This window comes from Corvus moneduloides, chromosome 4, assembly GCF_009650955.1.
Source record: "Corvus moneduloides isolate bCorMon1 chromosome 4, bCorMon1.pri, whole genome shotgun sequence".
NCBI lineage: Eukaryota > Metazoa > Chordata > Aves > Passeriformes > Corvidae > Corvus > Corvus moneduloides.
Window position 1 is genome coordinate 52,543,564 of NC_045479.1, and position 24,187 is coordinate 52,567,750.

The 24,187-nt window shown below is 36.3% G+C and overlaps 1 protein-coding gene across 26 annotated transcripts in view; it reads right to left on the reverse strand.

The window, feature by feature from the left end:
* The window catches only part of CADPS2 (calcium dependent secretion activator 2), a 292,543-nt gene that overhangs the window by 103,680 nt on the left and 164,676 nt on the right, over positions 1–24,187 (reverse strand). For all 26 annotated transcript variants that reach the window (XM_032105953.1, XM_032105977.1, XM_032105974.1 and 23 more), the window contains exons 9-11: positions 7,197–7,263; positions 1,427–1,535; positions 82–285 (exon numbers count right to left, since the gene is read on the reverse strand). In XM_032105953.1, the coding sequence (XP_031961844.1) occupies positions 82–285; positions 1,427–1,535; positions 7,197–7,263 (380 nt within the window). The remainder of the gene's footprint in view (positions 1–81; positions 286–1,426; positions 1,536–7,196; positions 7,264–24,187) is intronic.

Consider the following 24,187-nt stretch of genomic DNA (forward strand, 5'->3'; position numbering starts at 1 on the left):
AATTTCATTGAGGGAGCTGCTACATATTTTACCAGCTAAAATCAAAACCAAAGCCACAAAAGAAAACAAAAGCCAACTTACAAAGTGGGGATATATCTGTGTTGGCATTGCCTCCTTTAAGATTCATCTTCTGAGCTTGACTTGCAGGAACAGGCTTGTAAGATTGACCTGTGGCTCTGTACATAGCTTGAACCCAGAGTATTCTATCCTGCTCATCATCACTGGCAAATATCACGGTATCGCCTTCTTTAACAGCATTGAAAAACATTCGACCACCCTGAAGACCTGAAGCAGCAAATAAGAAAGTAATCTTGATAAATGCAGGTTACTTCTAAATCACCATTTATGTTTATTACATTACTGGTCTTAGTCTGAGTAAGTGTGTGTGGAGGGGTGTGCTAAAACATTTTATAGGTATTTGTGACCTAGAAATAAGATAAATCTGGAGCTATAAGGATCAAATGGTAATACATGGAAGTAACATAAGTAAAATAAATATAGATGTCACAGGAGAAAATATTTACGTGACTCCACTTTCAATTCAGCTCCAACTTATTTCTTACTAATTTTCTCTGTGTCATATGCTATTTTGCATTTTTTTAACATATTCTCCTTCCTGGTTATTATTTTATTAGCTGGCACTTCCTGTCAACTGTATCTCTTATTGAACAGAGACAGCTCCATACACTTTATCAATGCTGCTCTTCCTTCCTTAGTCCTTTTTCTCGTTCCAGTGTTTTTTGCTCAGAGCATGTAATGAGAACAGCACACAACAGTCAATGTGGCTGTGCTGGGGATTTCTTTACGACAGAATTGTTTTGGTTTTCCAAATGCCTTCTAAGCACTGTTTGCCTTCTCAGTTGTTCTAAACATTGACCCAACATTTTCAAAGATTAATTTTCAATGTCTCAGAAGTCTTTCAATTTTCTAACCCTCCACTGCACAGGTAGAATTGTTTTCCTCTGCATGAGATTTCCCTCTGCCATTTTAATATTAACTTGTGGAGATTTCTCTGATATCTCCAAACTTACTTTTGATGACTATGAGTAATTTTTCTTTCACAAGCATTGTCATCATTCACCTTATTTTCTAAATTACTTACGAATATACATCACAGTATACTGACACTTGCCACCACCATCAAAAAGAGGAAAGGAGAAGACCGACTAGAATTCACAATTTTTTCCTTGTATTATATGTGGTCTTACAATGTTTCAGGAAACTTTAGTGTAAAGTTTATTTTTCATTAGTCATACAACAAGCTTCTTTCTAAAAGCATGATTTTTCACACCAGAATGTCCTAGTGCAATAATTACCAAAGAACCTTGGGATTTTTTGCTGCTAGATCAAACTGAGCAAATTGAATCAGCTAATTTACACAAACATATTGTGCTTCAGTATCCTACTTCAAAATCATGAAAAGTACCTGTGTGAGGAGCTGTGTAATCCACCGTGTATCCTTCCAGTTGCATCAGTTCCTGAGGCTCAGACTTCTTTTCTCTGTAACTGCACATTGCAAATGTGTATTGGCTAACCTGAATAAGAAAGGACTTCTTAATTATTGAATTCATTTCAGAACTGTATAAAAAATGTACCATAGTTTAAATTAGCTTTCATTTGCACTGAATAAATAAATACCCCCTTTTTTTTTTGTTTCTTTTCCGGAAGTATTTACAGCGTAAAACTCATTCCTTCCCCTTTCTGCCAAAATGAAGGAAAAAAGCCTCCAAACAAAATAACCCATAAATGCACCTCTCTGCAGTTTCCTGAAATACATTTTGGGATGTTGCTTTACGAAAAAATGAAGGGAAGCCATTTAGATTCTGGTAGGGAAAATACACAGTACTGTGGTACTGACCAAATTGCTCAGTATACTGTAAGAGAAAAAAAGAACTATATTCCAAGAAACTGAGACAACAAGGACTTTTATGTATAAAAGTACTGTTTGCAGAAGGAGTGGCACAATTATCGTGAAACTGGAAAAAAGAACATATAATCTGGCCAATTCTAGCTAATGATGGCAAGCATCAGAACCTTCAGTATGATTTTGTATTCCAATTTCTGTACCTTTTGCGTCTGTGTTCTCACCCACCCCTGGGTTGTTTGGCTCACTAGATAAAGTACTGTGTAGGCCAAGCTGCTTGCAGGTGGCATGAAAAATACTAGTTACTTGTCATCAAGTACAATTATCAAAAAAATAATACAGCAGTGAGAATCTGTCACCAGGAGGTTTTTGACTCTGTAGACAGAACAGAAAATTTTAAGGAGAGGTGAGGAAAAACTGGCTGGAAAGACAAAGAATGACAAAGAAAGAAATGCAGTATCTGGGAGGGAAAAGCAATCACTGAAGCAAAACTGAGGTGTTCCCAGCCTTAGATGAAGAGCTGGGAAGATTATAAAAGATGACCAGAAGAAAGAGCATATGAGTTTGTGAACACCTGAAACTTAAGGGAACTGAATGTATAGGCACCTCTGAAACTCTCATCTCCAAGGACTGTAGCATACCTGACCAACAGACTTGTTTTGAACTATAATATAGTTTCTTAGATCTGTAAAATTATGCAAGGATTTACAGATAGGTAAGGAACTCATCTATGATGGATCATCTTTATTTTAACTGCTGACTGCTCAGCTAACTCAGCTGTTTTGGCTACAACTTCAGGAATGATCCTTTTCGAAGTAAAATTTGGACAGCTGTCAGCTTCATTCATGTATTTGCTGGTGCTGTGCCTTTACTCTTTGTAAAAGATTGATGTTTTTTGAAAATAAGGATGGAATGTGTGATTATTAGCTGGGTAATGGTCTAAAAAGATTTCATTATTTTATATATTGGGGCATTTTTGAAACAGGACTATGCTATCTATGTGTATGCAGCTCATGGTGACTGAACATTCCCTGGCACAGCCTGTACAAGCAAAAGGAGCAGGTGTAATAGCTCTCTGCAAAAAGGCCATCGGGGCTCAAATGCCAAACTGATGTCTCCAGAACCACAGCAGGAGTCTACAGGGGAGAGAAACTAAACACAGCTCTTCTAGTTTAATTATTTCATTAGTTAAGCAAAGGCAGTTTTACAGGAGATAAGAATTTGAGAGACACTGTTAGATCACTGAAACTGTGTGTCAGCTTTCCACATCAGATTTGGTACAAACGTTTAAAGGGGCAAACCAAGACCAGCTCAAATATACATAAACACAAAAGACAATCTAGTTCACACAGAAATTCAGATTTACAGGCCAGAAAGGGACTATTACAAGCAGCCAGCCCATCCTCCAGCATGACAGGCACAGCAGAATTTCACCTCCCTGTTTGTGCACTGAGCCCACAGTTTTGCTTCATTCACAGTATATATTTTAGAAAATTACCATATTTTGGTTTAAACATTTTAAGTTATTCCTGGGCTGACAAGCAGGGCCTTGCACACAGGGTCCAGCTGGGAGCAGGACAACCAGCCCCATCGCCAGCCCTGGGCACAGGCCAAGGATGGCCTGGGATATGAGGAACTGGAGACCAGCCCTGCTGTGGCATCTCTGGGGCTGGGGATGATGGCCCCAGGAGGCTGAAACGGGGGTCTGGGCTGTGGGCAGGGACAGTCAGGGTTGGTGGTCCCCTTTGGGATGGGAGCCTGACATGGGGCTCATCCCTGCGCTGTGCCCTCTGCTCTAGGTGGGGCAGCAGCACCACCTCCGTCACTGCTTATAGTCCCAAAACCACATTTGCCCTCATGGACAAGCATGGAGGGAGCTGTTGGTTAGTCACACAACTCTAAATCCTTTGCAATTAGAATTATATTTCATGAGTACTTCCTCCTTTTCTTTTCCTTGTAAACTGAACCTACAGTTTTAATTTTTGATCTTTGCACTGTAGTGAAAACATTTTTCAGTTTATTCCATTTGGTTGAATGAAATAACCTGGTAGGACCCACATTCAGCTCTCACATTTTCATGTCAACAATTCCACATAACCACACTGTATAGGCAGTCTGAGCCATCAGAAGGGAAGCTAGCAGACACTAATAATGGAAATGCACAGGACGCCCATATTTTTCAGAATTCTTCAGCCACTGAATGTTTCTGAAGATAAACTTGCGGAAGATCTGGGTGATGTATCTTTATTAATTTTTAACATTACCTCTGTAACAAGACAGACATTATAATGCTGCTGATTTTACTTTTTCAAACATACTGCAAACGCGTTCTCTTATTTTAAAGGAACAATAAGTCACAATCAGTGACTTCTTCTTTTTGTTGAAAATGAGACATTTTAAAGTTTTGTCACCAAAGAGATAGATAGAAAAACTCCAGGAGACTTTGTTGGGGAATAAAAGTCTCAACAAAATAATGAAATACAGAACTTGCCTCATTTATTTATGCTTGCAGTTTCTTAAACCCTTTTCCTTATGGTCATCAGTGGCTGCTATCATTTGCTACAGAGAGAATCACCAGCACAGTCTGAAATAACACTTTTTAATATAGATCTGTGACGGGTTTAAGTGTATTATTAGTGGTTAATGGAGCTGTAATTAGCTTTGCCTAAGAATTCAGCAAATTAGCATAAATACTTCATAGAATAATGGGTACTCAAAAGTCAGGAATATGTACAACACATTCTCAGATAAAAACAGAATCAAGCCATCCTCTTGAATAGTTATCTTGGCAGAATAAAAGGCAATCCTCTTCCTACAACTGCATTTACTTGAATTCTGTTATTTTCCAGATGTCCAAACACCTGACTACCAGCTGTTCTATTTTGTAACAAGGTGCAAAACCAACAATCTATGCAGATATGACAGACAGGTACAGAAATGTGAATGGGACTTATGAGGAGTGTCACTAAGGGACGTCCCCATGGGCACACAGACACTGTTCAATGTGCTGGGAGGAAGTGTTACTGCACACCTGGCAGCTGATCCTGTGGTGTCTGCTACAGGCTACCACCGGGCAGCCCACTCCAGCAGCAAGAATTAGCCTGTGTGATTGGTGTGTTTAGAAAACAATTATCCATGAATCAAATGAATGCCTTTTCAAACATTAGACCAGGTGAAATTGAAATGACAGAAGTGGATCTGCATTCCGATTACTGGAGGAAGATATCAGACAGTAAATGAAGTAAAACATATCAGGTCTACCTGAGGCTTTTTACTTAATATTTTACATCCCTGTCATTTTCTGGTTTTAAATTAATGACCTTTTAGAAAAGTGACTGGATAGTAAAGGATAAAAAACAAATATAATGAAGAGATTAAAATTTCCAGCTACTGTAACCTTTCTACAACATTGATCTGTTCTTTCAGAAATCACTAACAACTTGTAATATGTGCAGCAATAATAAAGGTGCACATTACTCACATCACACTCCGAAAAAATCAACATTATTCATCCAATGTCGCAACTGAGTTAAGTTTTCAAAGTATGCGTAAATCTTACTGATAGCCTCTGTCTTAGCACTGAATTTCATGTCCTTGGTATTTTACCACTGTAAGCTAAAAGTTAATCTATAGAGGAAGACTTGTCAATGTGTCAATAATACATCAATACAACAGACTGGTTCATTACTGAATGCTTATTTCACATGTATTGAGTTCAGCTTATTGCCAGTGAATGTATCACAGCAGGACTACATAAATGAGCCACAGCTGTCTGGACAGTAAATATTGATTTAACATTGTATTTTTTATATAGCTTTATTGAATTGATAGCTGTTTTAAAATGAAATAGATGACTAAATCCCATCACAGTACAAAATTCCTGTAATATTCTCCTCCAGTATCTCAATTTCAGCATAGAGAGTAGAAAATAGTTAAAGTTAACTTGACTGGAATAAACCGGTCTCCCAGATGATGGCTCCATATTGCATGCATATAAAGACCATGTGTCTCCTAGATGTACAATTTAAAAATCAGATGACACCTGTGGCTTAGAGGAAAAGAACAAATTCATTCTTTTTGTGAAAGGAGTGACAAGTAGGGTGAGTGTTAAAGAAAAGGATGAAGGACGAGGGAGCACGTAGTCTTACTGGTTTTCTTTGCAACTTGAAATTATTTTCTGTTCACATCCATGCCTTGACAGCTATCCTATATAGAGGTCTTCCCAACAAATATTAATAGTCACAAAATGTCCTCATCTCATCACAAAGGACTTTGGTAAATTCAGAACCTGAATGAATTCTGTAGACTTTCCAGAATCTCCTTCAAATACTCTTGGCTTTTAACATTAATAAAGAACTTGTTCAGTAATTTTCTTTTTCACAACCTTATGATTTTAATCACTTAGGAGTAGGAGGAGACCAGGTGAGTGTGACTGACAGCGTGATAAAGAAATCAGGCTTTCTGTAAAGTAGTTTTAGAAGATTTTGTTCTTAAAAAAGCCTCGTTAATAGGCTTCAACCTTTGTATGATACTTATGGAGACTCAGAGTTTAAGAGTTTTCTGTCAATAAAACAAAGGAGACAAAACAGCGTTTTCTCAACTGAGTGTGAGGAACATTAAATGTAATCTGTAGACAAACACAAACAGAAACCAATAATTTTTTTTCCAAAGACTCCCAAAAATAATTAATTTCTCTGTTTTGATGACTCAAAATCTACTATTCTATTAATCTCAAATCAATATCACCATTCACTAGCATGCGAAAATACTAACAGTTCCAGGTTTGGACAAAAAGTTATAAAATACGAGCCTAGCACATCTTTGTTTGCTACACCACATTTTCTATAATAATTTTTTAATTTTACCCAATTTCATGTTGAAATGAAGGAAAAAAAAAGGCATTATTAAAAAAAATCAGAAAAAGTTCTTAATAGTAACTATTGTTGCTTTAATTTCAAAGGCAGGAAATATTTGTTGAGATAGAATAAATTATACAGTAGGCACAATCCATTTTGTGAAATATGACTTTATTTTAAATTAGTGCTGGTAAAAAGCGAGGTCACAAAAATTTCATCCAGAAATTTTTATGTTTCAGTTGAAACATTGCTCTGCGTAGGGATCCACTTATATATATCTCTAAAACTTGGTAACATTTCTGTTTACTAGGTATATAAATTTTTAAAAAATAAGCGGGATGTCTCTGTGCTGCAAGAAGCTTGGAGCAATACTGCACATGTTGCTCGAAGATACTGATTTACAAATGGCTCCAGAAATCATACATAATTTATCGTCCAAGAACTATTTTATTTAAATTTCACGGCTGGCTACTAACCTGAACAAGCACAAAGTAGCGTTTTTTCCACCGCTTCCAAACCTTCTGTCCTAGAGCATACAAATACCTGCAAAAGAAATAATAAAGGGAGTGGTTTTCCATCATTAAGAAGCATGACATGAGGAGGACCAAACACAAATATGTGCATTAATTTACACTAATGAGTTGCTTCTTCAGTGTTGTCATATGCAAAAAGTGTTTTTATTCTATTCACTCATATCATAAAAAGGCAGAAACATTCCTTTTCACTCAAAATAAGAAAAAAATCCAGAAACAAAAGGCTTTTTATTTCACCAATTTTATCTGAAAAATAGAAAAAGTAGCTTAAAGTAGAACACTTTTGACTACACAGAAATACTGAATGTTAGAAAAGCTGAAGTCCCCAACAGTTTTTATTCCATTTAGTTTCCACAGATTTTCTAGTGTTTATTTAGTCTGTGAGAAGTCAGTCCCAGTGATAGTGTGATAAAATGCCCACATAACACGTCAGCAGACACACAAGATTAAATTTTTTTCAGAGTAAACTAGAATCTAATTTCCAAACAGAAGCACTTCACTATAAAGACTCTAGGATTACAAAAACTCCTTGCCACCTTAGCAATTTCCAGGCTTTGAATCAGAGGATATAATCAGGAGTATCAACCACTGAGATGAGAAATCACAGATGCTGATACTGTTTGGTGGTAGAGAAAGCATACTCATTACCCAAGAATTTGCAGTGAGTTTTCTGGCATTATAGCGACATTTTTTCTGTCACTGTGGTCATGTTGCACTGTTGTTAACAAAGACAGCAAGAAAAGGATGAGCAGTGTGATTGTAAGCAAGAGCCTATGAGTGGTAAGGATATGCTGCTTAAAACCTGACAGGAGAGCAAAATATTATGCATGAGATGTCCCTTCTGGCTGGCCAGCTTCTGTCAAGGACATCTGGTACAGCTAGGCTGGCCAAAGGCAGAGCAATGATTGTTCAGACCAATGAATGCTGGCTTCACAGGGCACTCTCCAGAGGATGCTGGTACATACGTTACGAAGTAGCTATAATGACTAGGATGGGAGATGGTTGGTCAGATGACTGACAGATGAACATGGGCCTCTTTGGTAACAGAACATGCTCTGCTGCCCTCTCCTCACTTCTGTGGCTTTGCTGCCCAGTAGTTTGCAACTCAGTCTAAAAACAGAGCAATGAACCAACATCTTATGTGAAATGAGTAAGCAAGATACAGGCAAAACCTTTTTCATACTTGGTGTTTTCATACTTCATACCTGGGTGTACTTTCAAGCACATTTTCTCCATATTAGGCATCACAAAGGGCAAATTTATGTCTAAAATAAACGTTGAGCATCCTGCTTATTAATTGTTTGTCAGATTATGTAGTGGCTCCCTTATTATTATGATGCCAGTGTTTGTCCTTCTTCAAATCCTGCTACACCTGTATTGAAGCTCTACCTTACTTGGTGACTCTGCTTTTTATTTGTATGAAAGGGAAGAAAATTGGCTCTGTGTACACAATTACCAGCTGATGTGGCCTTCTTTGAATAGTCCAGATCTTGCCACAGTCTTTTTAACATCTTAATTCTGTGACTATTATAAATTAAATGAAAAGAAAGGAGTAAGGGTTATGACAGAAAGGGTACAAAAAAAAGGGCCTACTAGTGTTTATTCAGAAATTTATAATATTTTGCAAATAAGGAAGAATTTACCTCACAGACTGATGGTCACACATTCCCCCACAAAATACGAATTGTTTTCCTTTTCAGACATGTTTCAGAGCATTCACTTTCCCCAAAGCACACAACATTGATATTGCCATGCTAATCTCTTTACTATTGTCATAGGGTGGAGGGGAAACAAATTATGAATTTCACATAGCCTCGAAGCTTAATGACCTGAGGGAGAAAAGTAAAAAACTCCACAGGTGGCCTTTGGTCTCTCTCAGTCCTAAGACTGCCTTGTTCTTCATGGTGATTCTGCCACTGCATTCCCCTGCATCCCTTGGAGTATCATGAAGGTTTTTGTGATATGTGTCAGAAGGCAACTGCCCCACAGACTGTTGAAAATATAGTTGAAAATACACAGTACTCCAAAGCTACAGTACAAAGATGTCCTGACCACGTTCCCACCCTCTTGTCTTAAATGTCTACAAAGAAGCCATAGATTAACAAAGGCTTCTGGCTTATCGTAAAATGAGTAACCCAACCTTAGAAACTCTCTGCTAGCTCTTTTTCATTATTAACCAAGCCTGCTGTAGAAATGTGTTTGTAAAATAAGAGGTCTTAAAAGAACATTTGTTATCAGAGAAAAGGTGATCTTTTTATATTACTTGGCTGCCTTTTAAATTACTTTTCATGTAAGATGTACCACCTATAGTTCTGCAGTACAGGCAGAAATAATACAAGATATAGTAAATTCAAAAGTATAAAATAAGAAAGCATACAAAAAGAAATTAAATAGCAATGTGCATTTTTATTCCTCCTAAAAATCACTTCCAACTACGCTGCTAAAAAAGAGCTTCCTTGGGAAACGAAGGAGTGGAACATTAACTACCTAACTTTAAAATTCACAGGTCTTACATAGGACTAGGTAACAAAGAAAATAATATTCATAACACAAAGCTGGGATTTAATATAGAAATGCAAAAACTTATGCTGTCTGGTTTTACAAATCACTATAAACACACGGTTATAATCTCATGTTATTAATCCCTCTCTAATTAAACCATCTCTAATGGTACCAATTTTTTTCTAATGTACAAAGTTTCAGCCATTTACAAGGGGTATATCCTGTGCTCATCTTAAGTGTGCCTGCTCCTCAAAGATAAGAGATTAATTCTTACTCAAGACTCTAACATTTATAGTGGAAGAACCCAAACTTCCTAGGCTTCTAGAGTCTTCTTTGAGCTCCTCTTTCTCATTCATTTTCTGTTTGGGGGGAAAAAAAAAAAAAAAAAGAAGCAAAGGACCTCAGAACCTTCTTATATTTAGACAGTAATATCTAGGATCTGTAGACACTGTAGTTGAGGTCTAGAACAGAAAAAATCTACAAGAGCCAGTTTTCACAATTAAATGACACTTTGGTTTCACAACTGGAGCAGAAAATCAATAGGTTAACAGATTCAGAAGTGAGCTAAGTCCTAGAGCTAAGTGGAAGAATGTTTTATTTTTAAGGTGGGCAATTGCATCATTTTTCATGAATCTCAGGTAAATGCCAGTACTGCAAACCGGAACAGAACCTCACAGTCACGAACTCAGAGAGCTGCAGCCTGCTATTTCTTTACCCATGAGTGTATCTGCATTCACCCAGAAGCCACAGTCACTCTCTCCATCCAAAATAATGTACACAAAATGCACAGCATCAGTTGTTCAGACTATTTTAAACATCCTCAGCAGCCACAAGAAACACAGAACAGCAATTTATTCAACCACTGTGCCTTTCCTTAGGTAAAAGATTTAGATTTTGTGCAATACAAACAAGAAACTGATATTCAGAAGTAGCCAGTTCCATATTTCTAAACACTAACCACACCATTTGCTTCAATTTTTCTTGCTCTAATTTGGGTTCCAAAGTTGGGATAATCTAAAATAATTCTTGAATTATTAAAGTTCAGCCATATACAGGGAAGGAAGACACTGAAATACTTCCCCTGTATCTGAACACTATAATAGTAACTGCTTAGATTTATTTGACTTTTCTTTAAGATCATGTTTTGAGAATGTTTAATAAATATTCTGACAAGACTGGTGTTTTCATGGATATTGACACATGTATAGACGACAGACTTTTATTCTGTAAAAATATATAATTTAATAAATGAGATATGTACACGTAACATCTATGTCTGTACAAATGTACATTAGAAAGCATATTTATAGTTAATATGCATTTATAATATTTATAATAATATTTATAGTTAATATAGTTAAACTGCCTTCTTCAGTTTTCTTATATTACTCACATAATTTCCAGTAACTTAAGACTAATACACCTGCTTTTATTCAGCACACAGAAAGTGATCAAATACATTGAGTCATTGAATGTGACCCCAATGTGAAGATTTTCTAACATGTTTTGTACTAATATGAAAATGCAACTAAATGTACAAACCCTGCAATCAATTTTCTGAGACTTTTTCTTTTAAAAACAGTCTGCAATCTTCTTTTCTTCAAAATTATTTAATACTGCTGTCTTGCTCTTCACTCGCTCCCAAATGAAAAGATAAAAATTGGATTTGTATGAAGTCACAGAATTACATGATTATACCTTACAATGCTTACAATATGATACAAAAAATTCCCATTTAATACTTATAGTTAATTTTCCTGGAAAACAAATAAAATTACAAGAAATTACATTTCCACTACAAAACATAGAAACACCTGGATAAAAATGTTTTATATATCATCTCATCTCAGTCAGAAATAGAACAAATAAAATGAACAACCATTATCTTTAAAAAGTCTGGGCATAACCATGTTGTAATTACATAAAGTAATTATATAAAGTTTGAATATCTCTTGAAGTGCATTTCATTGTGCTACTAAAATGCAAAATCATATTGCTAAATATTATAGTTCAGCCTCAGTTATGTGATGACATATGCAGGAAGGAAGACGGCAGCTTATTTGCTCTAAGTCCTCACCTCACTGTGAGAGTGCAGGGTTCTACTTTTTGATGAAAAAAATCAGCACTAATGAATAGCTGAAAAACATAATTGTGTGCAGAATACCGGAGCTATTCACTGAGGGAGAAATGAGAATGGACTTACTCCTTCTACAGAGATCATTTTTAGACCAGCCTTTTTATTCTACGGAATGAAGCAATCTATCTACATCTCGAATGATAAATTCTCTACTTGTAAAAGGCTTCATTTATCACAAACAATGAAAAAAATACAGAAAGAAAAATCAATACATGTAGCAGTTTAGTCCAGCAAAGGCCTTTCTTAAAGAGAAACCTCAGTCAAGGTTGAAAGAGCAATTAATGCAGTCTCAAAAATCTGGGCCACTCTGATAGAGTTCGGTTAACATGTGGCAGAAGTAATCATCCACTTGTGAAAATGATTTTCAGTTCATTCTCAAACACCTTTCAGACACTCATGATCCCATTTAACTGACAACAATACAGGCTATCCGTGGGCATCACTGCATTCGCTGAGAGAGCCAATGGGGACCAAATGCCCACAGGCACTTTCAGTCATCCCTGCGCCTTGCATAAAAGGAATCTTCCTTGCACTGCATTCCTCCTTTTATTTAACCCTGCAAGATTAAGAAATTTTTTTGTTTTCAGTAGAGGACGAGAGAGAAAACTGATTCAAGACAACAATATGACCTGGGTCGTAAGAAATCTAGCTGTAAACATTCTCAGATTCATTTTAGTACTTTCTGTGCTCTTGAGAAAGAGAACTAAATAAGCCTTCAACAGATGGAATGAAAAAAATCAGCCTAAACTACTGTAATTATGCCTGCTAAGGATAAAGAAATGTTGAAGAATGTCAAGAAAAAAACCATCACAGCCACAGAAAACAGTTCCATTTATTCCAATAAGCAAGATACTCATTGTATGAGCAGGAAAACGTGTGGCTTTTCTTCCTGCTAAACACTTTTCACTTACAGTATAAATGGTTATAGGAATGCTGGACGATCTGATATCCCTAGATTCTTTAACAGTGATGTCTTACTACACTCTAGAGCGCTTCACCATTTGTGAATATGCATGCCAGTACTTAGGGAACCTGTGAAGTGAGTACAGTGGCAACTTGAGAATTATTAATCTAATTTACGTCATATCACGAAACCTATTTGGCGTGTAAATGTGAGTGTTTGTCAAGACAGAAAAACATCCTTTGGCCTTGAGAGAATTCCAGGCAATAAAAGAATGAATCCTTCATCCAACATAAATGTAGAAAGCACTCTGATTCTAATGTAATCTAAATGCAATGTAAACAGGTAATGCAGCAAAACAGCCGGGGCTGAGGAACTGGCATCCACCCTCTGTGCTTTTTGATGCAGCTTACGGACTAGCTCTAAACTGAACCCATGAGCAAAACAGCTACCTGTGTTTTGCAGCATATATGGGTGCACTCCTGAAGGTCATCTCTTAGTTTAACTTAATCTAAAAGGATAACAGTCTATGACCGCAAAAGCACAGAAAGCAGGAGCTAAGAGAAAAGGAAAAAAGAGAAAGCTGGTTTTCAAAGTGAAAATCTAAATTTAAATTCTGATGTTGAAGTAGTCGAAGAAATCTAAATTGCACTGCCCTCCCTTGAGGATTGACTTTAGCTGTGGAAACAGTTCTTAATATTGACAGACTTTAAATAACTTGCAAGCATCTCGAGGACCCAGAAGCAGCTGGGTGTCCAGCCTAGACATCTCTCCATGTCACTGGAAGCACATGGAACTACAGTTAGATAAAAAAAAAAACCTGATGACCTTTTTTCCAGCCTGGCAGTGATATTATTTGTGATCTAGAAAGCCTAAATGGCTGGGAACCTGTTTGCATGAAAAATTTACTTTTGTTTCTTGGTCATACACATCCACTGACGGAAACAGTCAAAAGGTATTGAAAACTTTGGTGGTAGAGGCCAGAAAGAGCAGTGATCTCTTTCAGACATGATACTTGGCTTTGATTATCTCTGACTGGTTATATACTTTTCACTGCCATTTTTGTATTGACATAATACAAAATTCATTCAGAATACAATATTCATAAAGAATACAGACCTCAGCAGAGCTATTTTTTCTTGTAATAAAACATATTAAAAGAATGAGATAAATACATTTTCATTCCAAAAACTAAATTCTAAGTATTTTCATAACATTTGTTGTCATTATCATGAGTAGGTATTTTAAAGTACTTATGAATTAGTATAAAGTGGTATGTCTAAACTAGCAAAGGAATGAGGAGGCATGTTACACTTGGTATCCCTATTTGTGATTTGACATGACAGACAGAAATTATGATAATGAATTAGTCTAGCACTTTCCTTTAATTTGTGCACACAGAAGATGTTTATTCAGAATGATATGATGTTTTAAAAATATTTTTTAAAATTCTTGATAGCTGGATTTTTAAAAAAACCCCTAAAATAATTCGATTAAAACCACCACTTAAAAATATCACCAAGCCTTTGAAACAAATCAGTTTAAAAAGTCCTCACTTACACAGCATTGTTCTCTTAATAGGAACATTACTTGACACTTGAGTAGTGCTTTATAAACCAAGCAATTACTCCTCACAACATGTCCAGTGCAGGAGGTTAGTACTTCCACATTAATTCCTATGGGAGAGAAACCAAAGTGGAAAAGAGCAAGACTGTTCAGAACTTGAGTTCCTAGTGCACCCTCACAACAGCCCTCACTTTCCAGAAGTTGGAAAATACACTTCAGAAGCTTGTAAAGCTGTTCAGCCTTTTAACTGTGCGTCAAAACATGCAACTCACGATTTTTAAAAAAAGTGAAAATAAAATGTTCCAAAGGGAAACAGCAAATTAAATATGTTTGTCTTTGCAACTCCACTTTCAGTGATCCTGTTTCCCTTGTATTTTGTATAGATCCAGTGTAAAGTGCTTGGGGGGTATTTCTTCTTCAGAACTTTGCAGATTACCCTTTGGAAGCACCCTTCTGTCTCCCTGTGCTCTACCAGATCCCTACAGTGCAAAGATTCCTAACTTAGCTGTTGTAATTAGTTGCCTGAAAAGAGATGCTAGGAAGGAGGTTTTCTGTACCTAGGAATCATAAAATGTCAACAATGTGACATGCATGGAAAATGTTTGGTATTTGCAGTCTGACAAAATTACTCATTCTAAGCATAATTCAGAGTAATAAACCTGTTTGCTCTTTTCAGCCAATGCTATGAGGTAAAACTTTTGTGGATGAAATGGCTGAACTCAGCGAATAAAGAACAGAGATGACATTGACTGTAGAGATTTCAAAATGTTCGCCATGCTTGGCAGAAAACAATTCTTTTTAGCTGTGCCACTACAGAACCATCAAGAATGAAAAGCACTAGAGTACAATTTAAGCAGCAATGGCAAAAATGCAGTTACCTTTTTGGAATTCATACAGAATCTTTGAAATAGCAGTCTCTCGCCACGCTGCAGAAATAAAAAGCTTTTTATTGGGAACTATACAATTTTCTTCTGGATTAAAATTTTGACACTTCATGCTCTCATACATTGGAAAAGTCCCTTTGAATCTAGCAGACTTCATGTAAACATTGGATCCAATGAATACCACTTTTCTTTCCACCCAACATACAACAGCAAGAAAACACAATGGTGCCTGTATATCAGTGGTGCAGATTGTCTCCATCATGTCTTGAGCACCTCTAAGGAATGTAGGAACAGCGCCAGACATTAATTTCCACTCACACAGCAGTGCAACTGTTGAGGCTTGTTTCCATGAAGTCAAATTAGTTACATTTCATTGTGCATTTTAGGCATTCCTGGACAGGTTGTGAAAGAGAAATTTAATTGCAAGGAATGCTTGCATATGCAAAGAGTCATACCTGGCTCAGAAAGTCCTTCGTCTGCAGATGGGTGGAGTCTGAAAGAATACTCTTTAAGAAGATTAATAAGAAATTACTTATAAATTTTCCTAGTCATCTGCAGCTGGCCACAGTGGAAGACGGTTAGATGAATATTTGGTTCAAGACAGTAAGGCTAATCTAATATTCTAATAGTCAATCTGCCTCAAAAAACCTACTGGTGCAGAATGATACCTGTAGGTGATGCTTTCATCAAAAACTAGATTCAAAAAAGTACTTTTACACTCCTGGCCATCTTTTGATGACAATACAAGGGTAAAAACAAGGAAGAAAGCTTTCATAGTATGACCCAACAAATCAGTTTATGGTATTAAAAAGTATCAATTTTTAAAAAACTTTCCTATACAGGACACATGCAGAATTTTAAAGATGCCAGGGAAACAAATAGACTTCTGACTCCATGTCACTTTGGAAGAAACTTCTCCAAAAGAATGTAGAAGCAGCCACTCAAAAGTACTTTCAGGCCTGTGCCTTGTTCTCAACAGGATATGGAGGGAAGCTTGCAGGTATACATCCCCACAGGTTCCTCATATACTCATAATACTGTCCCTAGATTTCTTTGTCTAGAAATGGTGTCTGTGTGTTTTTAACTTTTTAATGGATTTTTGCTTCAATTAATTTCCATAACGGTTTTCTCAACCATTTTAAACTTTTAAAATCTACACCCAGTAAGCAGCACAGTTCCACATCTCAAGTACCTGTGCCTGAAAGCAGCTTGTATGCTTCACACTGAAACTGGCACCCACTAGTACTATTCAGCAATTGTCTTGTGGCACTGGAAGAGAGAGCTTTCAGTGTACAGTAATTTGTATCAGAACCATTAATGTGATTGGATATTTATCTTTGGAAATGCCACACAGAAGCAGACAATCTAAAACTGAATTCCACAGGACTTATACCAGAATACAACAGAAATGCATCACTGAAAAATGTATCCCCTTTGAGAAAGTTCCTCGTGTATTTCTTCATGGCATTCAGGATTTTTAACATTCATTAATGTAATTAGGAAAAAAATTCCTAAGATGGTTTCAGTTTGGATGGTAGTGGGGGAAAAAAAAAGCTATGCAAGAAAGATATAAGCCTATAAAAACAGCACAGATTTGCTCTTGGTCAAAGCTCTTTATAATAACAAATATGTAGAAAATAAAACATTCAAATGCTGTTCCCCCACTGGAGTTACTAAACTGGAACTGATTTGGGATTGGAGCTGTAGAAGTAGGAGTTTAGGAATACAGAATCTACTAACTGTGAGGGAGCATCAGAGCCATCTACTGGGGTCAGTCCATTCCTGCTGCACACGCTTGTCTGATAAGTAACTATCTCCTCAAAATTGAAATACTACAGTGATATTCACCTGTAAAATTGCTGTTAAATAAAAATTTTTTTAAAAATCCATAAAATCTAAGAGAAAATAGAAGCTGTATCGCTGATGAATTGGATGCGAGGAGAGGTTTCAGTAGTTTCTCCTTACTTCAAGTTCTAGAAATACCTTTTTAAAAATGGTATTTACTTGTAAATAACACAAAGGAATGTCTTCTATGAGTGTTTGGATGATCAATTTAAATGTAAAAAATATATAATTAATATTTTTATTATTACTCATTAATTATTGTTCAAATCTGAGATTGAGATTTTTAGATGTCTTTCCCCAAACACAACTTTATATGTGTGCATATATTTATATATATATATATATTTAGACACACATATATAAAAGGAATAATTTCCTGCTATAACTCAGTCAAGCATTAGAGAAGAGAGCAGGTCCTGTGTCCTGTAAACATATCAGAATAGCCACCTCCACTCTCCAAATATTTGATTTACCACAATACTGTAACAGAATTTATTGGAATTTGCAGAGCTAAATTTTCAACTAGGCTTTAATAACTCCCACCCTAAATATTTTAAAGCCTTCTTCCAAAATAGATTGTGTATATACAGAGAAAAACTTCATATTTGTAGGTACTAAGAAGCTACACTTTGAAACTTCTAAAATCAACATGCAGTTCCTTTACCTGTATTGGCCAGGAGAACATGCACTTTTTCAATTATAAACACTTTCACAAGACAATATAAACAATCAAAAGTGAGATTAATTTATCTGCATTATAATCATACTCCCATCTTCTCCCTTAATTTGACCATGCTGCCCTCCTGTGGATGTCAGGACATGTATAATGCCACGGCCCAGACGAAGAAAATCTGGTTCAAATCGATCCCTGTTACCTGATTGTTACAGACTGAGGAGGATAGAAAATGCCACTGTGTAATCACAAAAAGTGGTTAAATTAAACTTCAGGACGAGGACTGTGAAACTGATATTTCAAATAGTTTTTAAAAGACTATTTTAAATTAGTAGAATTTCTTATTGTTCCACAAATCATGAATCTGTGGGAGCACAGAGTCATACATATTAATAAATACATTTATTCTCAAATTAGGAGGGAACATTCATCGCAAAATGATGAGTTATTTCATCTATTGAAGTGCGAACACAGTTGAACGCATCTATTATAAAGATTATCCAACAACTCAAAAAGCATAGAAATAGTTTGCAGAAGTATCAGTATTTGGTAAACCAAATGATGTTAATTAGTTAAACTGCAATCGTTTTTGCCTGGTACAGAGATACCACACACATCTTGAGAAATTATTGAGTAAAAAATATGTTACATCTTTAATGAAAAATATAAAAGATGGTTTGGAACTGAAGAACCTAAAATTAGGGGGAGCTCTATAACCAATTATTCAAAGAAATTATCTCATGCAGAAAAAAATTATTTGTTTATCAATTACATTTACATTAAGTCTCTGTCGTTAGAAGGTGTGTTAATAATCAACTGGAAATTAATATTATGCACTAAAAAGTTTGTATAACTTGAGCTCATCTATACTCAAGAGTTGTCAGATTTGTCAAATCACTGGTTTAAAACAGAACAGTGCAAAACAGATCCCTACACCCCTAAAGTACAACTGCTGGAGTGGCACAGCACTGTTGGTTTTCTTCAGACTTCCAGAAATCTTAAGTGCTGACATACTGTGCTTAAAGTCTTAATGAAAAAAAATGTTTTAAATACTTTTCTCTCTAAAGAAAGACTAAAATTTTTAAAAGCTAAAAAATGTAGTGTTATTTTCTGATGCTAAAATATGTTAGGAAGTAAACACTTTTTCTTTAGAAACTTCTTTAACTCAGAAACAAAAATGAAAAGTGAAATGTTAAATTTTAAATCAAGCCACTCTGTCAAAATATTTTTTATATTGTTGAAAAGACTGTGAAATAAATAAAAAGTCTCAGGAATGTGAAAAAATATAAGAAATTCTTTTGGACCAAACTACACAAGACATTTAGTTTAGTCATATGCCATTTAGTGCCAATTAGTGAAGTTGCTGACATGCCATTTCAATAAAAAACAAATGACCTAAGTAGTGGGAATAATTAAATGAAATAAGATAATTAAAGGCTTCTCAATATATAATAAAAAATATGGCTGAAAGTGTTCTATAGTGTTGTCTTTTTATTTTCCCATTATCTGTCATTTTCTGCTGAGTTTTAATCAGTGTATCTATATGCACAAAACATAGTGTCCAGATGTTAATGTGCTGATGGCAAGAATCAGGTGTTCAATTAAAATATATTGAGTGTGCAAGGAAAAAAATGAAGCCTTCTATTAAGGAGACTATACACAGCTCAATTAAAAATGAATGTAACATTAGGTTGAACACCGACATTCTGTAATGACAATAAAATTTTACATTACATGATTATTTTATTAACTTAATAATCCAATTCTAATCTAAGGATCCCAGTTATTTTCTTCTAGAAAATGGATCCATTGCTTCTCAATATACAAAACAATGGTAAAGCTGCATTTACAGTTGTTGGTTTCCCTCCTCTGAAGCTTTTTCAATTTTCACCAGTAGTGAATGAAAAAAAACCAATTGTAACATCTGTACCATTTGTAGAGATCTTAGCCTAGCAAGTATTCTCAGCTTCTGGCAATATTTGTCACATTTTATAACTGTCCCAGATGTGTTGCTTGAATAACTCCAATTTCATTTGGATGTTTTCATTACTCAGAATGTGTTTCTAAAGGGCTTGACTAAAAGATCTGTAAAATGACGTCTCATGCCCAGCCTATTGCCCTTAATCTAAAAGGAATCATTCCATACTCTTAAATCTTTAGACCTTTGCTTCAGATCTTACCTTGCCCTTTGAAACTAAGACTTTAAACCAGATGAAAAAGGTTAGAGAGCTAAAAACATTCAGTTTTAGAAAAGAGAATTGCTGTCAGCTGTCCAGCTGTGAGGGGAGTACATTTTTAGGCACACTTTTTCACACCAGCACTACTAAAAACTGAACCAAGTTTCTTACTTTTCCTTGGTCTATGACATGGTGCCTTCTACTTAAGACTTTGAACTTAAAATGATCTCAAAATTTAAATTGGCAGTTAAAATCACAAAGGTAGTAACCCATGATAAAAACAGTAACTTCTAAGCCACTGATTTACTGAGCAAGGTAACTAGTTGTGTATTTAGGATTAGGTACACTTCTCTGATCGCAACCATATAGATTTTCATCTCTGGAAAAAACTATGAAGAAAAGCAGACAGCAGTTTTGGGCTGGCAATCTTCTAACACTATCAGAGAAGCTCTCCATGTGGTAAAAAAAGGGAAGCTGGTCTGACCCCGATGGAGACTTAGCTGTGGATCTCAAACCTACCCCTACCAGAACACTTCCCGTGCCAATCTGTCTGCAGATTACTCCATACAAACAGCATCTTGAGAGGCAATCTTAGAGGTCTTTGCTGTCTGCTGCTCCAAAGACAAACCACAGGATTTAACACACATGTGCAGGAATTAACATAACTTTTCTTGAGACCCAACCCAGAGCACTGCATCCAGCCCCAGGGCTGCCAACATAAGAACAAGGACCTGATGGAGTGAGTCCAGAGGAGGGTCACAAAGATGCTCAGAGGTATGGAGGACCTCTCCTATGAAGAAAAGCTGAGAGAGCTGGGGTTGTTCAGCCAGGAGAGGAGAAGGCTTTGAGGAGACCTTAGAGCAACTTTCCAGAACCTAAAGCGAACCTACAAGAAAACTGGAGAGAGACTTTTTGCAACGGTACGTAGTGATGGGACAAGGGGGAATGGCTTTAAGCTAAAGGAGGGTAGGTTTAGATTAGATGTTAAGAAGAAATTCTTTCCTATGGGGGTGGTGAGACACTGAAAAAGGTTTCCCAGAGAAGTTGTGGATGCCCCATCCCTGGAAATGTTCAAGGCCAGGTTAGACAAGGCTTTGAGCTACATTGCTGAACAGGCACAAAGTTAATTTAAAATGGGATTAAATTAAAACAGGTTTGTGATGGTAAGCACACAAAAAAGACCATTTGTAGTGTGGGATGGGCTCTTTACAGTTTTTATTTAAATAAAAAGACAGAATGAGCTAATAGTGCAGAACTCTGTATGAAAGCATCACCACACTGATGACATTGCAGAAACTGCCAGGCTACCACGGTGAAGCCTATTTGGGGATGAGACATACTCAAGGCCCCCGACAAAACAGTATTGATCTGCCAACACAATTGTGTTGACATTTAGCAGGACATGGACTATTTAAAGAGAGCCAACTATGACAAACATACTGTTTGAATAAAACAGGAGTAGTGCAGGACCATGGGGCTCTGCTATTATGTCAAAATTAAATGCAATATTTTAATAATTGAAATTATACTACTGTGGAGAAAAAACAAAACCAACAAACCACTTAATTGAATTCATAAAGAGTTACCTCTGTCTTTACATTCAGTATTGTGTTAGAATTGTTTTTGCCCATAAAGAATAGTGTATTATGAATTGAAATCCACCCTCAGACCTACGATAGCACAACTGACCCTACAGTTTCTGAGGCAGCATTCTGACACATGGGGTGGATTAGATTGGTTACATACTTTTAGTTTCTGAAAAAATTTTGCTGCCACAAGTACCTTTGATTTTGTAAAGGTTTATATTCCAAAAGACAAAAATTAGGTGAATTTTACCTTCCTACAAGTAACAGATGGACAGCACAAGAGACAGAAGGACATAAGAGGTAGGTGGCACACCCCCATCCTTGCAGTTAATAGGACTGGCACTCTCGGTATTGAAATAATGCCAGGCCAGGCCAGACCATATGCAGTGTCAACGTACGTCAGGTGAAAAGAACTCTCTTAAATTTGATGTCACAGATTAGTGTATGGTATCAAGAAACAACTCAGATCACCTGACGAGAAAGGCTAATAAATAAACTGCATCTTTCACCTGCATTATATGGGTGCTATGCTTATTTGTAATGGAATAAAGCAATACAAACCAAATCTAAAACAATTATTGAAATGATGTTTGGTTCTGCAGACTGGGAAAATAAGAATATTGCTTAGGTGACTATGTACAGCATAATCTTATGAATCTCATAATCAATTACATCTTCATTACTACAGACTCATGCATGTAAGGGAAGTTTCTGGACAACTTTCAAAAGAAATTTGGATGGCAAAAGTTAAAACATTTTAATCTGAAATAAATAAAAATATAATACAAAATAACACATAGAGTCTACCATATATAATTCTGGAATAGGCTAAGAAGCAGGAATACTTGCACGCAATTTCATTCTAATGATACTGTCAGCATATTTTGGGTGCATTTACAGAGCAGCAAATTCAAGCAAAACTAAAAGTCAGATTTTGCTGTGAATTACACTTTTCCAAAGCTATGGGAACTGTGTAAAGATAGCATACAGAAATTTCAGGAGAAGCCAACCTGAACTTTCCAGTCAAACCAGAGTCTCCTCAACTACGCTGTAGAGTTACTCTGAAGTTCCTGATACTCTGAACTTATCACTGCAAATTTTAGAACACCTCTGATAGGATAAATTTCTTCATCATTTATGGCATTAAAAAAAGCAGCCTACTTCATGCTTTCATTTCAGTAAGACAAATGATGCATAGTCAAAAAAAAAGTCCTGCCTGTATTTCACCTCACGTCCATGAAATTACTCAGATCATGATCTTCCCTGCAAGACCCCAATAAGGCATATGTTTTGCTACAGCATGACAACGTTTAATTTTTTAATACTACCTTCAACCCACATAGCACTGACCCACATAGCCCACCTAGTCTACTTACTTGGAAGAAAAAACACATGCAAATGAAACTTAAAATGTATTACTTGGTGTTTTAGAAAAGAACCCCAGCTACAGATCAAAGTATTTTCTCAATTCCTCCCCTAAAATTTAAAGAACTTAAAGTCTATTTTCAGTAAAATATTACTGCATCATTTCACCTTCTAAGTTACCACCAGGTTTGCTCTTTTTAATGAAAATACAGAAAAAAAAATTTTTTTGCACATTAGTAACTTTCCAAAGTTCTGATTTGAGCATATCCAAAACCAGGAAAGACTGTTTAGATTGCATTCTTTTTATTTTTCAAAAATCCAATAAAGCAAATATTTACAAGCACAAATGCAAGATTTCACACTATACCATGTATTTCATGTACTTTCAGGATTGAAGCCTTAATGGAACCCTTGACATGGGCATCAGTAGAAGATGTTGCCCAGTTTGGCCCAACCACTCTCACGTACTTAAATCAAGTACCTAAAGAAAAAATGATTTATCTACATTGGTAAATCAGTCTGAGTAAGGAGCATGCTTTTGAAGAAAATCCCTTCATTGCCCCAAAGTTGCAGCACTTGGTTCACACTGCAGAATTGATTCAGAGCAGGTGAAAAAGGCTCCTCTTGAATTAAATAAAATCAGCTGTGGTGCTCAGCTAGTGTACCTCACATATTCCAGCCACTAGGGTGCTGTAAGTCTAGGACAAGACATGACAGAGACTAAACTAAATCCCCAGAAATGCATATGAGGTGATTACCAGATCCTCAGCAATCACTCAGTCTCTGTACAGATCTGTTTGGGCACACATCACACTTGGCTCCCTTTGTAGTCAAGGAGACAAATGCCAAACAGAGTTCAGGTCTTCCAGATTACCATCTCTTTCTATTGAGTAACAATTTTGGTGGCCATCAGCGGCTAAAAATCCTTCATAGGTGCCTCAGAAAAGTCCAATTTACTGCTCTTTGAACCATTTGTTCTTTAATTCTTCTCTCTGCATGGTAGGATTATCACATGCAATTAGCCCTCTTAGTACAGGGCTGAATCTCACCCCACTGTTTCAACAAGTGGCTGTTGCTAGAAGGTACTCAGTCGACCAGGCTCTCTCAGCAGTGATGCTGCATTCGAATTTGCCCAAGTGGAGAAGATATGAATTAGGAGTCAGTCACATAAAATATGAGGACAAGTTCTAAGTGATGCTGCAGCACAGCTCAACACCATCTTTATGGCCTCTTCTCTAATGTGCAGAGGTTTTTCACTTATTTTTTTTCCTCGCACATGCACACAAAGACCAGTAAGT